The 21,050-nt window shown below is 32.8% G+C and overlaps 1 protein-coding gene across 1 annotated transcript in view; it reads left to right on the plus strand.

The window, feature by feature from the left end:
• The window catches only part of LOC126743532 (venom carboxylesterase-6), a 90,611-nt gene that overhangs the window by 39,948 nt on the left and 29,613 nt on the right, over positions 1-21,050 (plus strand). Inside the window, exon 4 of the mRNA XM_050450658.1 lies at positions 5,066-5,260. Within this exon, the coding sequence (XP_050306615.1) occupies positions 5,066-5,260 (195 nt within the window). The remainder of the gene's footprint in view (positions 1-5,065; positions 5,261-21,050) is intronic.

The raw sequence follows: 21,050 nt of genomic DNA on the forward strand, positions 1-21,050 counted from the left end.
AGAGATAACTGACCATTTAGTTTACTGACTGAAAACCATCAAATGACACTTTTTGACGTTTGACTCTACAACATTTTGATCACATGATTGAACCAAGCGGTCCAAATCCGACTGTAACTTAAGGCATTCATACATTCTATGAAGTTCAGATCATCTGCAAACATAAGAAAATATGTATGAAAAAAACAAGATGAGATATTATAATGTTAAAGAGTAAGAGATCAAGATACAAACCCTGTGGTGCTTCAGAAGGTATCTTGATCTCCACCGAAAGAAAATTTTTCTACCAAGTGTTCTACCAACCAGGTAAGACTTCAACTACATTGCTGATAATTAAGATTGCATGGTTAACTCGATCAAATGTTTTGGAGAAATCTGTATAAAGACCGTGTACATGGCAACCTTAATAATTTCAGCAGAAAATCAGTAAAGGGAAGTGAGTAATTAACATTGTGAAAAAACTCCACTTTTAAGGGACATGTTGAAAATTAGAAAAAATGCACGAGCAAGTATAAAAGCAGTTTTTGATAAGAATAGTTAGATTACTGTAAGATCTAACTATAGTTAGTGCACGTGGTTCTGTACCTAATTTACGTCGAGAAATAAGATAAGAGATTCTCATAAATCATGGAAATAGAGATTCTATGGTAAGATCAGTTGATAGTATTCTGCAGAACAGATTCATTAGGGGAGTTCTAGGTTTATACATCTGTGAAAATTCTGCAAATAGATTCACAATTTCTTTATCCGAGGAAGCCCTAATTTTATTTAAAAAATACCTCAGGAGGAATTCCAGAATCCTTTCTTTTCTTCATTTTATAATTTAAATAACCCTCTCTTTTCAATGCCTTACAATCAGCTTTGAGCTTGGAAAATTGGTCAGTCACTAAAAAAGCCACTTGTTATGTAATTCTTATGCAATTTTTTCCTATTAATAATTGTTTCCTTGAGTTGAACCAAATGAAAAATTTCATGGCAGAGTATTTTTTTAAAGAAACAAAATAGTGCTGCTAAATCAATAAGGTCAAAAAATAAATTAACCATGTTATCAAGTGGCCTCTTCATTAATATGGTGTCCCAATCAAACAAAAAAAAAAGAAGTACAGAAACAGCACCCAACATCCATCGAAATCAACATAATCGATTATTTAAATGCTTATTAATACATCGAATTTTAAAAGAAAGGGGTGGGTAGTGTTGGCCATTTGGCAAAGAAGAAACTTCTGCTAGTGTGTCTTAAGTAATGCTCTAGATACTCGGGTTGCCTTAGAATCACAGCTCCCTTTGGAGCATTGACTTTTTGGGAGATTAAAATCATCCAAAATACATGCCTTGCATTCAGTACACTCTTCTGGTATTTTCTCAAGACATTTACTAATCTCAGCGTACTTTTTGAAGGTACTCCTAGGAGGAAAATCAACGGAAAAAGGAGATATACCACAAATAAACTGATTTTCTTATATTTTCATTTGCACAAATAAATGTTTAATGCTTTAAGTTGATGATGGCAAGAGTCTACTAGTAAACTGATATAAGTACACTTCTTCTTCTAGAGAATTGACTGATTTCCTGGGATCTGTCCATTCGATATATGTTATAACCAACCAACTGAGTTCAGAGTTTGTGAAATTGCAAAAAAAACATGTTTCATTAAATACCACAATATCCTACTAGAAGTAAGAGTCATTCTCGAAGAGCAGCTGAAGGTCAGTACGTAGACCACCGATATTTTGGAAGTAGGAAGTCAAAAGACTTCCAGAAGACTGGTAGGAACTAGAAAAATATGTTTTGAGACAGTCTGATGCTAGGCATCATAATAAGACATATTTTTTCAGGCACAGCCTGGTTTATGAGATTTCAGCAGACTTAAATTTTGAATCAACATTTTTTTAAAATCCTGCTATATAAGAATTTAATCGCAATTGTTTGAAGAAGCGAGCTTTGAACCTATACTGGTGGCGAGACAAAACATCAAAGACACACAAAAAACAGGTCAAGGAACGAATAATTTCTGAAGGATTTTTTAAATAATATAAAAAGCTCTTATTAAAGAGTCTTTGAAAAATGTTAATGAAATATTTTAATTTAGTTTCTAATTCAAGAGTCTCTAGACAGTCAAATCTCTTTAGATAAAAATAGATTGAATCATCTGATATTTTCCTGGGAAAAAACTAATAGTAATCGTAAAAAAACCTAGGTGTATGTATCACATTGTCTAAGTTAAAATACATAATCTGTGCTCAATGACCAGTGAAATGTTAATCTGATGTGGTTGTTAAGAATGTCTTAATATTAGTAAAAACTTATTAATCTTTGACTATATCAAAACTTCACCCGATAATAGCTAAATTCGTGTTTTCTCAAGAATCTTAAACTGTATCACTAACGTCTTTATGAACCAAAAGAGTTATACAAAGACAGGTCTAAACAATATCTTAATATTTATAAATATAAAACATGTCCGTATCAAAATGGATAATGTTAACGAATTTGTTAAAACGGAATAGATAGTATCCCTAATGAATATAAACGTAGTTGACTATACCGATCTTAATTGACTATGACTTGCTATGTAGCATTAGTTGGTATCACGCTAATTATATAGCAACAAATAAATCGTAAGGCAATATTTATTTATTTATTTATTTGGTGACCATATATAGGGATACAACAGGCTATAAGCCCAAAAAAGTATCCACAAATTTATCTTAACTAACTTAAATATACTATTTTATTAAGAATAATATAAAGACTAAATTTTTAAGTACATAAATCAAAATAATTTGACTTAAAGACTTGAAAAAAGTAATTTTTTAATGCTAAATTTCTACAATAGCCTCATAAATTTCAAAGACAATATTCCGTTTTAAAGTATTTTTAACTGTAGTAAGTGATATGTTAAAAACGTCTTATGTGACAAAATAGAAGTAGTGTTCAGCTGACAATTCATTACTTTCAATATAATGTTTCCAAAGTTCAATTTGCCATGAATAAATGTATTAAATAAACATTTAGTAGCTCGAGTACTAGAAGAAATTTCACATTTACGAAAAATATAACCCAACAATCTAGAAGATTCTGTTACTATTAGATGAATATAATATAAATGTCAAACATCAGTTTAGAGTCCAATGTAATTCCCAAATCGCGTACGTAGTTCACTTTAGGTAAGCAAATATCATTAATTTTATATTGATAATTTATTTTATTTTTATTTCTTGAAAAGGTTATACTTTGACATTTTTTAATTTTAAGAAAGAGACTATTTTTATCACAGTAGGCTCGTAGTGGATCCAGATCACTTCGGATTTTAAGGCAGTCGGCGATGTTAAATATCGTACGTTAGATTTTAAGATCATCGGCGTATAATAGAAATTTAGTGTAACGTAAACCATATTTGATGTTATTAATGTATATAATAAAAAAATGGGGTCCTAAATGGGAGCCCTGTGGAACACCAGATAATGGAATAAAAGACTCAGAACAAAATCCTTGAAGTGATGCGTACATGGATCTTTTTTTAATATAAGATTCCACCCATTTCAAGACGCTGCCACCCACACCGATATCTGCGAGTCGAGCCAGGAGAATATTATGGCTAATCTTGTCAAATGCTTTACCGAAGTCAGTGTAGATGGATACCCCTCCTTTGTATATTGGGACAATCGTCGAAGTTTTCCATTGCGCTGGGAATTCCTCTTCTTTTAATGAAAGATTATAAATATGTGTAAGAGGATCGGCTATTAGACTTGCAGTATTTTTTAGAAAAATTGGAGCAATGTTGTCCTTCCAATTCGAAAACACTAGCAAAATAACTTTTAAACAAATAAGTTATGTCTTTACCTGTGTTAGCTGTCTCGTTTTTCCAGAAAATTTCATTAGGTATTGAACTCACACATTGTTATTTAATTGAAGCAAAGCTCCAAAAGCGATTTACATTACTAGGTAAATCTCCTTCTGTACTTTGAATGTAATTTTTAAAATCAGATTTTATCTTTTTTTTATTGTTAGTTGTTTAAACAAACCATAATCATGAGCAGTTTTGTATATACGCCATTTTTTATGAACTTTGTTTTTTTCTTTAATTAATCTTATAGTATTTGAACCAAAAAATGTAGGAAATGTTGGAATATACCAGATCTAAAATTTTATTGTCGCTGTTAAACACTGTATTAAATTGCCTCATGTTGTGATATGTCAAATTCTGAAGCAAAGCAGAATATTGTTGCTCTATATTGTAGGGGTCTAAATAAAGATTGCTTGGCATTTGAAGCCACTTGGTAGATAAAAAGTTAAAATCACCGCATATTAATACTACAGCTTCATTAGGCAACCTTAGGTCTGCCAAATTTGAAGAAAACGTAGCATAGCCTCCTTGTTATTGAAAGGAAGATAAATACAACATACAAATAAAGTTCTGTTACCTTCTAGATTGGCAGTAATCCAGACATCCTTAGCGTCACTATGAAACTGAGGCATTAAATTTATTTTTTATCGCGATAAGCACCCAGCCTTCATCAAGTTTTTTACTGGAGGTAGATTCGCTATCCCTACGAAAAACTGCATATTCGCGTAGATCTATGAGTTCATGATCCATAATAGAGGAATTAAGCCATGTTTCTGTAATACAGATAATATCTGGACTATTTGCCAAAACGTTCTGCCTAAAAGTATTTAATTTTGTTCGCAGCCTTGGGGCATTTTGATAAATTAAGCTCAGAGCCATAGATAAAGAAGATAATAAATATTATGAATAAAATCGTCTAAATCTCATGAAGACATCGACAATCTATGTTGTGTTTTTTTAGTTGGTCTAATGATGGCCCAGTCTAGTAAAACATGTAACCTTATGACTAATGTTTTACGTATTATACTGTGACATTATAGATTTTGCATTTTTGCTTACACTGCAGTTACGAAATATTGCTGTAAAAGAACTATTTTCTCTCGCATCCCAACTTGTACAAACTAAACATTAAATTTCTTGTGGATTAGAGTAACTTAATAATAATATTAATAAGTAAACCAAATTAAAAAAAATATATATCACTATCTTATTTTGTAGGTGCGCTGGGTTTTCTAAGTACTGGTGATCACGTCGCACCAGGCAATAATGGACTTAAGGATCAAAATTTGGCACTAAAATGGGTACAAACAAATATACAATATTTCGGTGGTGATCCGAAAAGTGTTACCATTTTTGGGGAATCTGCTGGTGGGGCTAGTGTACATTATCACATGCTATCACCTATGAGCAAAGGTAATTTTTATTTTTGTTAAATAAATTATTTATTTCTGTTAATGTCTCAATATCTACTACCTGAAAAAACACAACGCTTATTTTATGTATTATGTTAAACCTGTAATGTAATTGATTTTTCAATAGATTTAAACAAGAGCCGTTCTGATTATATTATTCAATTATTTAAAAGTCAATATTTGCCTAAGGAATAATATTTGTATAGGATAGATGGTGTATGCCATAAGCTTTTTGCATCATTGCACGCGACTGAACTAACTGGCAAAATAGCTGTTAAATAATAAAAAATGCACTGTGGCGTAATATTAAAGTTGCAAAAATATACATTTGGCATTGACAAGTTAAAAAACCAAGAGAGCGACAAGTTAATAATACACTAGCTCACGCTAAAGTGTCTTCAAATTAAGTAAATTATGTCAAACTAACAACTGAACTTAAATTACTATTTAATACTAATTTATTTTTATGCATAAGGTTAATAATAATAATATAAAATTTAGAGGGAAAAAATATTGTGACAATAATTTCAAATTTATAATATGAAACTAGTATTTAAATTTATCACATGTACTTTTGCGAAAAACAACGCTGGTTCGTGTCTGCCGAATCAGTCACAGTATTTCACCATTGAACAGTATACAGGGTGTCCCCTTTCAAATGGTCAAAAATGCTAGACTATATACAGGAACCATAAAGAAGTAGTTTGAGAGAGAACCTCCATGGTCGGAAGTGTGTTGTTTCCAAAATACAGGGAGTTGAAATTTGCCAAAAAATTAATTTTTTTCCTTTGTATTAAAAACGCTTATAGTAATTTGAATAAAATGTTCAGGTTATAAATGATAACATGAGGCAACTTTCTGAGCTATTGCAGGTAATTTGACTTGTCCAGGGACGGACTTGCAGCACATGTATGTTAAATTTTTTTATAAAAAAACAGATACGCCACTGTTTTTTTGAAGATTTTTTTTTCTGAATGTTTCGTTTATTTTGTAAAAACCACAGCCCTTACATTTTTGCGCTGGGATGCACTGTTTTCGTGCAAGAAAATTAAATCCATACAAGGATCCTTCAAAACTTTTTTGTCACAGCGAAAAGTTTAATATCATTACAATAAAAAATAAATAATTTAACTAAACGATAAACAATAAAAAAACATTTTAAATGATAAACAATAAGAAACAATTCAAACCAAATGCTCAAAGTGTCCTCCATGCATTTCCACGCATTTTCTGCACCTGTTGATTCAAGATGCACGCGAGCAAAGACCGTTTGACCGAAGAGATCGTTCCTCAGAAAGTCCGCAGCCACCACAACTCTAGCAACTACTAGTAGGTCTTCTCTGTTGGTTATAGGTGTTGCGTAGATAAGCCGTCGCCAAGAATACCTGCCCGAACATTAATGTGAAATTTCTGCTGATACTCTCTGATGTGTTTAGCACTGGGGTTTTGATAGCTCCACTTGTGGTTATTGCGAGGATTAAATGACCCCTCGTGCGAAAATCCTTTTTCGTCATTTGTAAGGATTAAACCTGGAAAATTAGCGTTTTGTTCTATTTGACAAAGAAACCATTCGCAGAACTCAAGACGACGAGGAGCGTCTCGAGGAACAAGATGCTCAAACTTTTGCAGTTTATACGGATGAAGATTATGGTTTTGTAATACTTGGTGCACGGAATTTTTGGCAAAATCAATTGATGATTTTGCGTTTTCGGGCAATTCACGATGTGGAAAACGCTGCCTGTACAATCGCTGTGCCAACAAAGCATTTCCTCAGGCTTCTCCAAACGAAAGATGCATATCTGCAAGCTCCGCCAGTCTCGATCTTCTCGAAAAATTCATCCATTATCCCAAAGATGCTGATCATATACTTTTATAAAGGTAACAACACAGTCTTTACCTTTTATAAAAGTCTCAATCTTCTGCAAAAATTCAAAAAAACAGTGGCGTATCTGCTTTTTTATGAATAATTTAACGTACATGTGCTGCAAGTCCGTCCCTGGACAAGTCAAATTACCTGAAATTCCTTAAAAAGTTGCCTCACCACCTATCATTTAAAACCTAAAAATTTATTTAAATCGCTTAAAGCGTTTTTAATTCAGAGGGAAAAGAACGTTTTTTTTGAAAAATTTCCACACTCGGTGTTATGGACTGCTTAAATATTCAAAAAAAAACATTTTTATTTAAATTCCAAATATACAGGGTGTCCCAAAAGTCGACGATCAAACTTAAAGGGGAGAAGGGGGAGGTCATTTTGAATTAAAATAAGTATCTATATTGTTATCCAATTGTTGACAGTTAAAAAGTTATTTAATATTTTGTACTTTTTATTAAAATTGAATGCTGGCAACAATAAAAAAGTTATGCAAAATAAACGGATTATTCTACTGATTTGTTTTTAGTCATGTTTAATTCTTAGGAGTGTCATTTTAATTTTAAAATAGTTTCAAAAACTCTGTTCTCTTCTAGTCAAGAAAAATATGATCTTAAAAACAAGTTTTGTTTTCAAAAAATATGAATAATTTTTTTTAATGGATGCTGATTCAATGAATTTAACCTTTAAAAAACTGACCCATCCTTAGAAAATCTTGAGAAATTAATGTACAACTCGCCCATAACGAAATGGCCTTTGAGATGCGGGAAGAAAGAGTGAGAGAGTCAGTGTGCGATGAAGACAGAAAATGATAAACGAACGGCCTAAAATGGGCATTCGAGGATTTTGCCACTGCGCACCCAAATTTCACTGGCCATTTCGATATTTCCGAGCTGTAGTTTCATAACATAATTAAAGACTTGAATACATATTTGTCTTACCCAAATTCTAATGGAAAATACTTTATTTGTACCATTGCCACATTTTTTCAAAAATACAAGAAATTGTAATAATATTTTTTTAATTTAATTATTAATAAGGTATTAACTATATTAAATGTTCAAAATGTCTGCCGCCTACCCTTACACATAATCTACATCGTCAAATAAAATTTCTTTTTAACCGTTGGAATCCCCGCTGGTTGTTATTGATCACTCTGATCGCTTCTTCTATTTTTTGACGCAATTCCTGTTCAGTGCGACTTTCTGTAGCGTAAACTAATTCTTTGTTTTAATTTAAAACTGTTGGTTGATAAACTCTCACTACTCGAGCGTAGTGTGGAGGAGCTCCATCATGCTGCAGCCACATGTTTCGACGTGTTTCTAAGGATACGTCTTCTAGTAAGCCCTTTAAATGATTTTGTAAAAAATTGAGGTAGCTTTCGCCATTGAGTCGTCTTGGTAATTCAAAAGGGCCAATTAACTTACCCTCAATTATTCCAGCCCACATGTTTATTCCAAATTGATGTTGGAAACGGGAAGCGCGCACAATTCTAGGGGTAACGTATTCCCAATGATGTAAATTGTGAATATTAAATATTCCTATCCTTCGAAACAATGATTCGTCGATCCACAAAATTCTTTGGAAAAACTGAAGATCGGTTCTGTTGCGCCGTAACATATCCCTGCAAAATCGTACTCTTGTGGCGTAGTCTCCGGGTAACAATGCTTGCACCCGTTGCACATGATATGGATGTAACAGAGATCTTCTCAAAATACGATGCACCGATGAAGATGATAATCCCAAACGCCTTGCTATACGACGAATACTAATGATCGGATTTTCTGCTACCATATTTATTATCTCATCTTCACTAATATCAACTCATGTCCTTCCTTCTCTGGGCAAATGCTGGCCAGAAATTTGACCATTCACGTATATCCTATGAACATTTTGAAACACTCTGTAATCAGGATAATGTGCTCTGTTAGGAAATCGTGCCCTATACTCTCTAGCAGCAGCCCGAACATTACCGTCACAAAACCCGTAGACATAATGCATTTTTGTATATTCCTGTGGTGCATAAGGCATCTTTAATAGTTGAACTAACAAATAAAAAAAAGTAGGTATAGTCGCCTTCGCTCTTATCGTGCGAGTTCAAAGGTCACCACGTAATATGAATCAAATTGAAAAATCAGTGGCTGCCAAAATGTTATTTCCTTGAGAGTTTGACAATACATTGAACGCCGTCATGTGACATATTAAAGCTGCGTATACACCTTAGATCATAATTATTAACTGACGTGATGCCTTTAACGCCGTAAAAATGTCTGCGGAATACTACGTATCCGAGATTCAACATGTAAAACATACGTTGGTTATTTCCTTTCATGACGTGAAAAAGCCCATAAGTATAAAGCCCGTTAGGTATACGCCTCATCGGTATATGCCTAGAATCTCCGATATTCTGCTAAGTTGCCAGACATAATATTTACTTTTCTTTTTTGAAAAATTGTCCAAAATAGACGGAATTCTCAATAACAATTTTTCTTTACGCAATAATATCTAAATCTAAGCATTTTATATTTTTTAATGAGAGCAAAAATGCCTCCCTAGCCTTTCATTAAAATTGTACATATTTCATTTAAAAATGGTTGTTACCTAAATTTTTGAGAAATTAGTATACGATTTAGCATGACCCTATGTATGTGCATAACATACTAATTTGTCGATTTCAGGGCACAGCGTCTAATTTAAATAACGATTATTTGATCTTGTCTTCTTCTTTGTTTATGTGTGATTGTGTTTTTTTGTAATAATTATTGGGAAACTATACATTTTGGTATAATGACAAACAATTCATTTGTATTTTCTGTGATGCAGTGCAGTCAGAGACCAGAAAACTACCTTCTTTGTTTAAAGGCAAGTTCATGTTACAATCTCACTTTTAAAATGACATTTTAATTTTATGATTTATTATTTGTCGTTCGACCCAATCTATACGTTGATGCACAGAAAATTAAAAAAGTTGTGTTATCTTTTCTTTTATATCAGTTAAAAGTCAAAAAAAGATAAAAAATAACTAAAAAAAAAAACTGGTGAATGCGGCGGGCATTTCTATCTCCCAGCGCATTCACCAATTCATTTATTTAACTTTGTTTAAAAAGATAAATACGAGGGGAGCTACGACAGTTCTTTAAAATGACGTTTTCTTATGAATATTTATTTATTTACACATTACAAGGCAAAAAAAGATTGAAACTAACTATTAAAAAAATTGAGAATACGCCGGGCATATCTATCTCCCAGCGCATTCACCAATTTATTTACTTAGCTTTGTTTAAAAAAAAAATTGTACTTTTTAATCATACCTAAATAATAAACGAAATGCAAAAAGAAAACTAATTATTTTGATAACGAAAAAAAAAATAAGGTATTGCTTAGAATGTACAAGAAGTAGCTAAAGCGCTTGGAATTAGTTTAAGAATGGTGTAAAAGGTTGTATATGAAAACAAGAACAATCTTATTTCCAAGCAGGAAACAAAGTGTAAAAGGAAGAAGCCGAAGACTGAAGATTTAAGTGAATGTGTAAAAATGAAGTAACAAATTTGACTACAAAAAGAAACTAATTATAACTATCATTATCACTAACAGAGTCGGAAAACTCTTCGTCATTTTCCGAATCTTCTTCAAATGGAGCAATGATCAATGGTTCAACTTGGATATCGAGTACTTTTTTTCTCTTCCACCAGGTTCTAATAATGTTTTCTGTGTGATCCACTGCTTTCCGCCAATACTCCTTTGTGATGTGATTCAATGCCTCATTCCAAACAGCTTCAACCTGGTCAGATCTAAGCCCAGCACCCACATGCTTCTCATAATAAGATTTTGACCCTGCCCATATAAGCTCAATGGCATTAAACTGACAATGCTATGGTGGCAATCTTAAAACTTCATGGCCATATTCACGTACTATTTCATCAACAGCATATATTTTTGGTCTTTTCAGCGATTTTGCAATTGAAAGAAGTTCGGATTTTAGCATATATGGCTAGGGATTCTGAATTTCTTTTACTAACCATTCATAAATTTCGCTTTTTCTCCAACTTCCATTTGGTTGTTTATTCAAAATTCTTGAATGATACGACGCATTGTCTAATACTATTAAGGAAGGTTCTTGCAAGTTCGGTATTAACTGTTCCTTTAACCATTTTTCAAACATTCCGCAATTCATATTGTCATGATAATCCATACTTTTAGACTTAAAAGAAAAAATTACTTGCACCTGGCACGAATCCCGTTGAAGACCGGGCATGTAAAATAATAAATCGTTTTCCCTGACCACATCCTTTTTTTCTTTTCACGCTTTTCACAGATTCATCTTGCCAAGATTTTATTCCACTCCCGTTTGAAAATATCCAAGTTTCATCCAAGAATACCACTTTCCTTAACTTGGATTTTGTGTATATTGTCTTAAAAATCCTATTCGTTGGCTCACAATATTTGATAGTTCACACAAATATTTTCTATTGCAGTCTTTTTTATAGCGAAAACCTATGCTTTTAATTAATTTTGATAAAGCAGAAATTCCAATTTCCAAAGTGCCGCGTTGCTTTAAAACATCCCTCAGAAATGGCAGCGTTATATTTGTTTTTAGCCTATATAGTTCATAAATCCTATCCCTTACTTCTATTTTTACATATTTACTTAAATCTTCAGTCTTCGGCTTCTTCCTTTTACACTTTTTTTCCTTCTTGGGAATAAGATTGTTCTTGTTTTCATATACAACCTTTTGCACCATTCTTAAACTAATTCCAAGCGCTTTAGCTACTTTTTCTTGTACATTCTTAGGCAATCCTTTATTTTCTTTTTCGTTCTCGAAGTAATTAATAACATTAAGTACCATTTTTTTTGCTTGAGGATTTAGAAATCCACAAAAATGCTTTTTCTTTTCGATAATTTGAAATTTAAATTATCTTGTGACAAATAATGTCATCCGTCAATCGAAACGAGACAGGCATGTTTGTTATAAAAGTAATTGTTTTAGAACCACTGACATTTATCATTTTATCTTCTTTTGATAGATTAACGCTGCATATATCTGTTTCGTTTATCTGACGCGTTGTAGTTAAAAAACGTTGTTGCGCAAATTGAAATGAAACGTAACTACAAAAGTTTGTCGTTGATAATCTGATACACCCGCACGATAAGAGCGATTTTGTCTATACCTATTAATCGCAAAGGTCGAAATATAATAGCCCAGTATGGAGGAAAGCGTATCTAAGACTGATTTGAAAAATACCAAATCGTTTGTTATTTTTATCTCAACAAAAAAGGACAATGCAAAATATTCAAAATATTTTTAAACTGAACTTTAACGTTCACCTTAAATTTAAGAATAGGTAAATGGTAAATACCTACCTTAATAATATTGGTAATAAATAAAAACCTTTAAAAGTTTTTGTGATTTTTAAAAGAATTGGCAATGGTACAAGTAAAGTATTTTCCATTAGAAATTGGGTAAAACAAATCTGTTTTTATTATTTATTATTATGTTAAGAATCTACAATAATATCTCAAGATTTTCTAAGGGCGGGTCAAATTTTTAAAGGGTAATTTCTTTTTATCACCATCCATTAAAAAAACTTACTAAGATTTTTTGAAATTAAAACTTGTTTTTAAACATTTTTTTTGGACTAGAAGACATTAGTTTTTGAAACTATTTTAAAATTAAAAGGAGATCCCTAAGAATTAAACATAATCAAAAATAAACCAGTAGTTTACCGCGTTTATTGTTCGCAGTATTCAATTTTAATAAAAAATACAAAAAGGTGAATAACTTTTTACGCATCAATATTTTGATAACCACATATATAGATATTTAGATTCTAAATGACCTCCTCCTTCCCCTCCTTAAGTTTGATCGTCGACTTCCGGGACACCCTGTATATAAAACAGACATTTGGTTAATTTTTTTGAAGAAACATTGGCTACAAAAATACTGACAGCCTTTAATATTTTTATATTTCGGGCGGACATTATCTGCTAATTAGTTGACATCACATCTTTTTATAAATATTGTAGTTTTTAAACCAACCCAACCTAACGCCATCACACAAAACATTTGAGAATGTGAAAAGAAAAATGCGAACTGGTTATTTTCCGAAAAATGTACTTGCACTCGTGGCAATAAATCCACATATGTCAGTACGTTCTGGATATATTAATCTCAGAAGAGATTTATATATCCAGAAGTTCAGTGCAGCGAATTCTAGGCATTCACGGATTCCCACCATCCTTTTAAAATTTACTTGGTGCAATATTTAAAGCCAAACGATTACCAAAGAAGATCAGAATTTATAGCTTTTGTATCAACTCAGTTATATACATGATGACCCAAATTTTCTAGAAAACATGATGGCACCACGAATCACGATTTCACAATAATGGAATCGTAACTCGTCATAATAGTCATTATTGGTCCGACAAACTCACTTCCAGATTATTTGGGAAATAAATATGTGGGTTGGAGTTTTTATAATAATTGGACCATATTTTTATGAGCACCTTGACTGGCCTAGTTAGAATTTTAGGATTTTAGGAGGATTTTTCGAGATCCTACCAACGATGCTGGAAGAAGTTCCTCTAGCAGAACGAAGATGATTATGGTGCTCCACCTTATAAGTCGCAGATTGAATGAAATTTCCTTTAGTATTTTATAATAGATTTGAAAGATACTGGATCGGCAATAGACGTCCTGTCAGGTGGCTCGCCCGGTCACTTGAATTAACACCGCTATATTTTTTTTTGGGAGGATATTGGAGAAAGAAATTTGAAGGATTTAAAAAACAAAATTACACGTGCTTGTAAATCAATTTCGGAAGAACTAGAAAGAAGCCCCTGTTTTCACATTTAACTCTGCAAAACTCTGTCAAACGCAGAGCTGTCAACAGTTTAAACATCTACTATAAGTTTTTATTAAATTATTCTAGTTTTATAATCGCTTTTAACCGTTTTAATAGTAGATTGAATACAAACTATATAATATCATCATGATAAGCAATTATCTCAAAAACTATCAATATTTGACGTAAAGTATGTGTTTTATAAATGTTTTTATGCAGAATTAAATGAAGAGTAAAAATTGGGTAAAATATACAGTTCCATGTAAAAAAAACTTACTTGATAATAACAAAAATTGTTTTTACGACACTGTACATTTACCAATACTGTCAACAAAATTAGTATTTCCAAACAAACACTTTTTATTTAAACTTTTTTTCATATATATACAGGGGCCAAAAAAGATCGTGTAATATAGTTAGGACACCCTGTATAAGGTGCCCACACTGCCGGGAGACAAGTTCAAGTTGGAATATTGACGAGATTTTTAAATCGACATAAATAGTAGTAAAGTGTAAATAAATATTTCTAGTAGTCTTAGTGTGTACGTGCAAAATAAACCATTTAATCACTTTTGTGCATAGGGTGTTTTAATATACACCTAAGCAACTGGTAAAAACGGTAACAGATTGAATACCAATGTATCGTGAATTGGGCGTCATTGAACTGAACATTGCTGATAAATAAAGAATAGTGAACTGAAATAAATCGGACCAAAGTGTTTGAAAATGCTGGTGTTTTTTTTGAATTGAAAAGGAAGCTGAAGGAAAAGGACGGCGGTACGACGAGAAATAAAGTAGACTTAAAGGAGCTTTAACGCATTACTTGAGAAACGTGATGACCTGGATAATTGTTTTTGCTGGTGCAAGCCTTATCAGTCAATGGTCGCAAGGTTTGAAAAGTGATTTGCTGGAAAATTCTGCAAAGATCAAAGAAAGTTTGAAAAACCAATTACTAAAAACTTCCAGCTACCTGGGAGCTAAACTGCTGGAAAATACTGCAAAGATGGAAGAAAATTTTGCAAACTAGAAGAAAACTCTGAAATTATGGAAAAGCTACGAGAGAATTATGATAGGTTGGAAAAGGAAGATTTTGGAAAATAATGCCAACTTAAATGCCCTTAGACCACCTTAATTTGATAGTACTACACCATGTTAACTACGAAAGTTACTGCCTTTACGTTGGTTCAGACGAGATGCTGCTGTCATCTTGCAAAGAATATATTTTCCGAAGGCCAACAAGCTAGTAGATGTGCTAATATGAGGCCTTGAGTTCGAAGCTGCCAAGACGAAGACGACTTGAGGAATCGGTCAAGCGAGTTAGCCGGAAATGTGGCAAAGCAGAACATATAACAAGACACTGTGACAAATCATTGTCAGCAGCAAGAGAAGAAAGATGCCCAGTTGCTTAGAACCACCCTAGTCGACGATACTTGGCAAAATTAAGATCTTATAAGAGACCAAGAGGAAGACCCCGATATTCAGATAATCCGAACCTAGATAAAGGAAGGGAAGAAGCCAAATTGGAAAGCAGTTGTCAAGAATTCTTCCAATGTCAAGTCATATTGGGCACAATTGAACTTCCTGATTTTGCAAGATGAACTCTTGCGGCGAAAAATAGTTGACCACGACAGCAAAGAGAAAAGACGGGAAACTGTTGTGCCTCAATGTCAGATTTCGAAGTTGTTAGAGGAAGTCCCTGCTGGTGAATTAGGAGGACATCTTGCAGTAACAAAGACCTTGAAAAAAGTAAAGGAAAGATTTTACTGGTTCAATAGCACCACAGAGATAAGAGCTGGTGTAGGAAATGCATTGTCTGTGTGGCAAGTAATGGATGCCAGAGAAAGCAAAAGGCTTTGATGTAGCAATATAATGCGGGAAGTCCTTTTTGAAATGATTGGAATGACGTTGCTGGTTCGGTTTCCGAATTAGAAGTTAGGAATAAGTACATCATAGTTGTGACGGACTACTTTAGCAAATGTTTCCAAAAAAATCCAGGAAGCTTTTACTATTGCAGCTGCGTGAATAAAAGAATGGACCTTCCAATTTGATGTACCTTCGGAGCTATATTCACACCAAGGCTTGTTGAAACGAGATTGCCTCAGAACATAAGACGCTTGAAATCATTAAAACGAGGACTACTGCATTACATCCGCAGTCAGATGGTATGGTCGAACCAATGAATAGAACCATTAATAGGTATAGGGCCAAAGTAGTCTCTAGCCACCAACGAAAGTGGAATAGGTTTCTTCATTTGTTGCTGCTGGCTTATCAATCTGCCATCTGTGAAAGCACAGGAGAGTCCCCGGCTTGAATAGTGATGCGAAGTGAACTCTGACTTTTATGCAATCTGAAGTGTGCTTGCCCGCTAGGAATGGATGCTCCCAAGGATAACGTTAATGAGCTGCGTAGAAGAATAAATATCATTCATAGTCAAGTGCGCATATCCATTAAAGATGCCAGCGAGCGGATGAAGGACGCATATAATGTCAATGTCCCGTGTTTCATGTGTATGTGTAAAATATATTATTTGAATATTTTTGTGCATAGGATGTTTTAATTCATACCTAACAAATGGGTAAATATGCTATATAATTGAATGTATATAATATGGCAATGAAGCGGCCATATTTACCTTCCCATCTCACTTAAGTCCCGCAGACGCCGGTAAGGTGATTCACTGGTCCACTAGGTGACAACACTAATGTCAATGAATGAAATAGAAGGCAACAAACAAGGAGATTGGAGGTAAGGAAATCTTCGCGCTTTCCAAATGAGGGACGTGTACGCAGATTAAATGGTAACTGTGTTTATGGAACGATAACGCAAATTAGCCTCCTCGGTGCAGTTGGTCAAAAGTATATCTCGCTCTGATTGGCTACTCTACATGTGGTAGTATTTTATCCTTGTAATTAATATTACTGTTTTGCAAACAATAACACTATTAACTATCAAAAGGTGAATCGAGCCAATCAGAGTGGGGTACACTTCTGACTAACAGCGCAGATGTGGCTGCTTTCTGAAACTCGTTATCCTTTATTTTTAGGTACGCACATTTAGTACGGTAAAAATGATATAGAGAATGCGTAAAGTAAGTAATTTACGAAAGGTAGTAGAAAATTAATATATCAAATGTATCAAATAGTGACCCTTACGCGAATGGGATTCTCAGGAAAAAAAACGGGTTTTATATAAAAGTAACGTAGGAAATATTTTTACTCACGAATGTATAAAAAAATACAGAAATATGTTTATGTTTTACCTATCTATTATTGATTTATAATATCTTAGAAACGAAATATTTTATGGTAGCAATAATACCTGTTATCACACCTAGGGCATTAAAATTTTATTGCTTATCCAATTTTATTTCTCTCATAATAAAGAATAAACATCCATTTTAAACAAAAAATAATGTTTCTTTAAATACTAAAAATTAAACTTTATTTCCAAAATAAAAATTACAATTTTGAAATGTCCCGGAAAATGTAGCTGATCCCACTAAAGAATGATCGGTGTTTTTTGTGATGGTAGAGGTGGCAGCACTAACGCTATTTTGTATAGTTTGTAAATTGTCCATTAAAGAATTTTCAACAGTCGATACGGAATTAACCTCGGATTTAACTGAATTGGCAATCATTTTGGCTACTTTATTTTTGGATAAAATACTTTCTTCTATATATCCTTTAGCAACTGAAGAGCTTTTCCATTTCCCATATTGTTTTAGCATTTCAAACGAAGCACCTGCCTCAACAAGTAAAGTTGACGATGTGCGACGCAAACAGTGGCCAGTATAATCTTCTGCATTATCCAGTTTTAAAAATTTTGCGATCAATCAGGGACGCTTCTTATGGTATTTTTTCCAACAGATTGTACTGTACAGCGACTCTTTCTATAGGTAAGAAAGAATCTTCGCTCCTTTATTCCAGCTGGTCTTAATGCTGCGTACTTTTTTATTAAATTTAAAGCGCCTAAATCTTCTTCAATAATAGTAAAACTTTTTGAAGTTGAATTTTAGTTTCTGGTACCTTTAGAACCAAGACCGTTCCTCTATCTTCAATATCATCAATGGTCATTTTGACCAACTCATCTCATCTTAAACCTCCAAAAACACCCATTACCAATATGACTTTGTGTACAAAGTAGATATCATCAGGAGCCTTCTTAATAAAATTTATTATTTGTTCTCCTTCCAAAACTTTAGACTTCTTCGAGACATATCCTTTCGACTTAACTTTTAAAAAAGATATGAGACGATGGTATTGCGGATGTCTATCTTTTTATAGACCATTAACGTAGACCTTAGGGTAGAATACTTGATCCAAAGAGAGTTCGGACTGTATTTTTCCGACTAAAAATATTAAAATTTGTTAAACATATGTACCTATTAAAATAAAATCAATAACTTACCAGTTCCTGAAAATATGCCATTAGAACGGTTTCGGTTATTTGAACAATTGCGTTGGCATCTTTCTAAATACCAAATATGCCATACTTCCGATCATACTGTTGCCTTGATTTAACTGGCAAAAGATTTTCGGTCGCTTTTATGGCCTTTTCTCTTATATTTTGTGGAATTTCTTCCATTTTAAGCAAATATTTAAACAAAAAACTGACTAACTGACAGAAACATCAAAGTCAAACTTAAATAATCACTGCAAGTCACTTGATAAATTTCTGTAGAAATATTTTTTAATTAATATTAAAATTATTTTTGTTCATAAAAATCAATTTTTAGGTAAACCATAAAGCATTGTATGCACCACGGGCATTGTTAGACTCTAATGCTTATCAGGCGGAAACCTAGCCCTCGGGCCAAAGGCCCTCGGGCTTCTATTTCCACCTTCCGGGCATTATCGTCATAACAATGCCCTTGATACATAAATAGCTATAATAGTTATTATAATAGTTATAATAGTTATATTCCGATTCATAAAAAAGGGGATTTTGACACATGTGTAACATTCAGAATTTTTCTACTACCGAAGAAACCATAAAAAAAATCAAAAATACCAAATTACTTTACGCACTAGTGCATAAATCAATTCGATCATCGTAAAATAAAACATATCAATTAAATGTCAGAGTTTTGCAATACTTACCGCGGTAAAAGATATACGTTTTAAACCCTTTAGAAAGCTTAAAGTAAACAATGAATATATATATTTTTTAAGTTTTTAGCATGCGTTAAGATTGGTCATTGAAATACATAAACTATAATTATTTACATTTCGCATCAGTTTTTTTTATATTTTGTGATAAAAACGACAGTAAGTTAAGAAGTTTCCCACTCTCTATACAAGAAAATTCAAGAAAATAGAAATTATCTTTATAGCTATGTTCAGTAGACATTTGCTCTTAATTTATTGTGTTCCACATATGATACAAGATATCAAATAAGATATGAGTAACTTAAAGAATTTTTATACACAAATTATTTCTAGTTTTTATAGCTTGATAATAAGATCTGAATAAATTTCCTAAAAAGCATTAGAAATGTAAAATTCAAACATCCTTAAAAATATCAATTAGATAAGTAATAGGCCATGAGTCATATCTCAAGCACGTCTTCCTGAATTATTTAAATCTTCACAGTTATGTTTTTTTAACAAAATCTTTGCAACAAATCATTACTTTATTTTATGAAAATTGCAAATATATTGGCAAGTTGTAATATCGACCTTGCATATTTACGCTTGATCTATCAGATTATTCATAGACTAATTGCTTTTCAATTGCCCAGTTTTGAGTCCTGATATAAGTAAAGGATTACGTAAATGACAGTTTTTACGATAAAGTTAGCAAAATATTGCTTATAATATTGGTTATTATAATTTTGTTTAACATTTATGCTCGAGGATATATGCAATTGGTAATTAAACTTGCAGGAATTTATGTTTTGTGAAGGCTAAAAATAATACTAACTTAATTATTTCAAGGTTTTCCAAATAATTTTGAATTCTTCGCGATATTTAGGTATATGGAGAGCAAATACAAATATGATCGTGTAATGATAAGATGTTTGAAATCTTCTGCTTTGCCTTAGATGTTTGTCTTAGGAAGGATATTTTGGAAGTTAAGTGAATGTGAAATACGAAAATTTTTGCTGGAAGCAACAAGCATTAATTTACATTAGTGTATTCACTCTTGAGAAAGAATTTGAATCTTAACGCGAGAAATGGCGCGATACTTTGTCAAATGGAAAAACTTATCTTGGAGCCACTGTTCTTCGAAGTTACGAGTAAGTGTTCCATTGATATAAACCGGCATGGCTTCTTTCGAAAAAGATTTCGGAAACTTTCTGAGCGAAAATAATGAAAGAGTCTCTGAGATATGTGCCGTATACACTGATTTTTCTAAGGCGTTTGGTAAAGTTAATCATCCAACGCTTGCAAGAATTGAAAATTTCGATGTGCACGGTGCACTGCTTAGAGTCCTTAAGAGTTACTTAAGTGAAAAAGCTGAATATTGGAACGATATTGTAAACACCGAGGAACCAGCTGAATCACCGTCATGCCGAAATGATGCAACTTGCACACCGTACGACATCTCAAAGGTTGGCGAGAAGCTTCCTGAACAGTTAGACACTACATACAAGTTCCAATTAGTTATATATAGACTATTTTAGACTATATAGACTATATTGGTGTCAGATGTGTCAACTGGACATTGGTGAAAATAAATAATAGTGGATTGAAATAAATCGGAGTAAAATGTGTAAAAATGCCAAAATTGCTGGATTTAAAAGCTGCTGAGCTGAAAAGAGAATTGGAGGAAAGAGACTGCGATACGTCAGGAAATAAAGCGGACTTGCGGAAGTGGTGCTTCGTAACCCATTAATTGAGGAAGGAAATGACCTGGACAACTTTGTTTTTACTTCTGCAAGTGACATCCATCAAATGTTGCAAGGTTTAGAAGCTGTAAAATTCTTTAAAGAGGGACGAATGTTTTAAAAAAATGTGTAGAAAATTCCGCCTATATGGAAGTAAAGTTAAAAGTTTTTTTATCACACTCGCTAAATTTACAAGTGAACTTGGGGAAAATCTATAAGAGAATTATGCCAGGTTAAAAGAATAGAT

The sequence above is a fragment of the Anthonomus grandis genome, chromosome 13 (assembly GCF_022605725.1).
Source record: "Anthonomus grandis grandis chromosome 13, icAntGran1.3, whole genome shotgun sequence".
Taxonomy (NCBI): domain Eukaryota; kingdom Metazoa; phylum Arthropoda; class Insecta; order Coleoptera; family Curculionidae; genus Anthonomus; species Anthonomus grandis.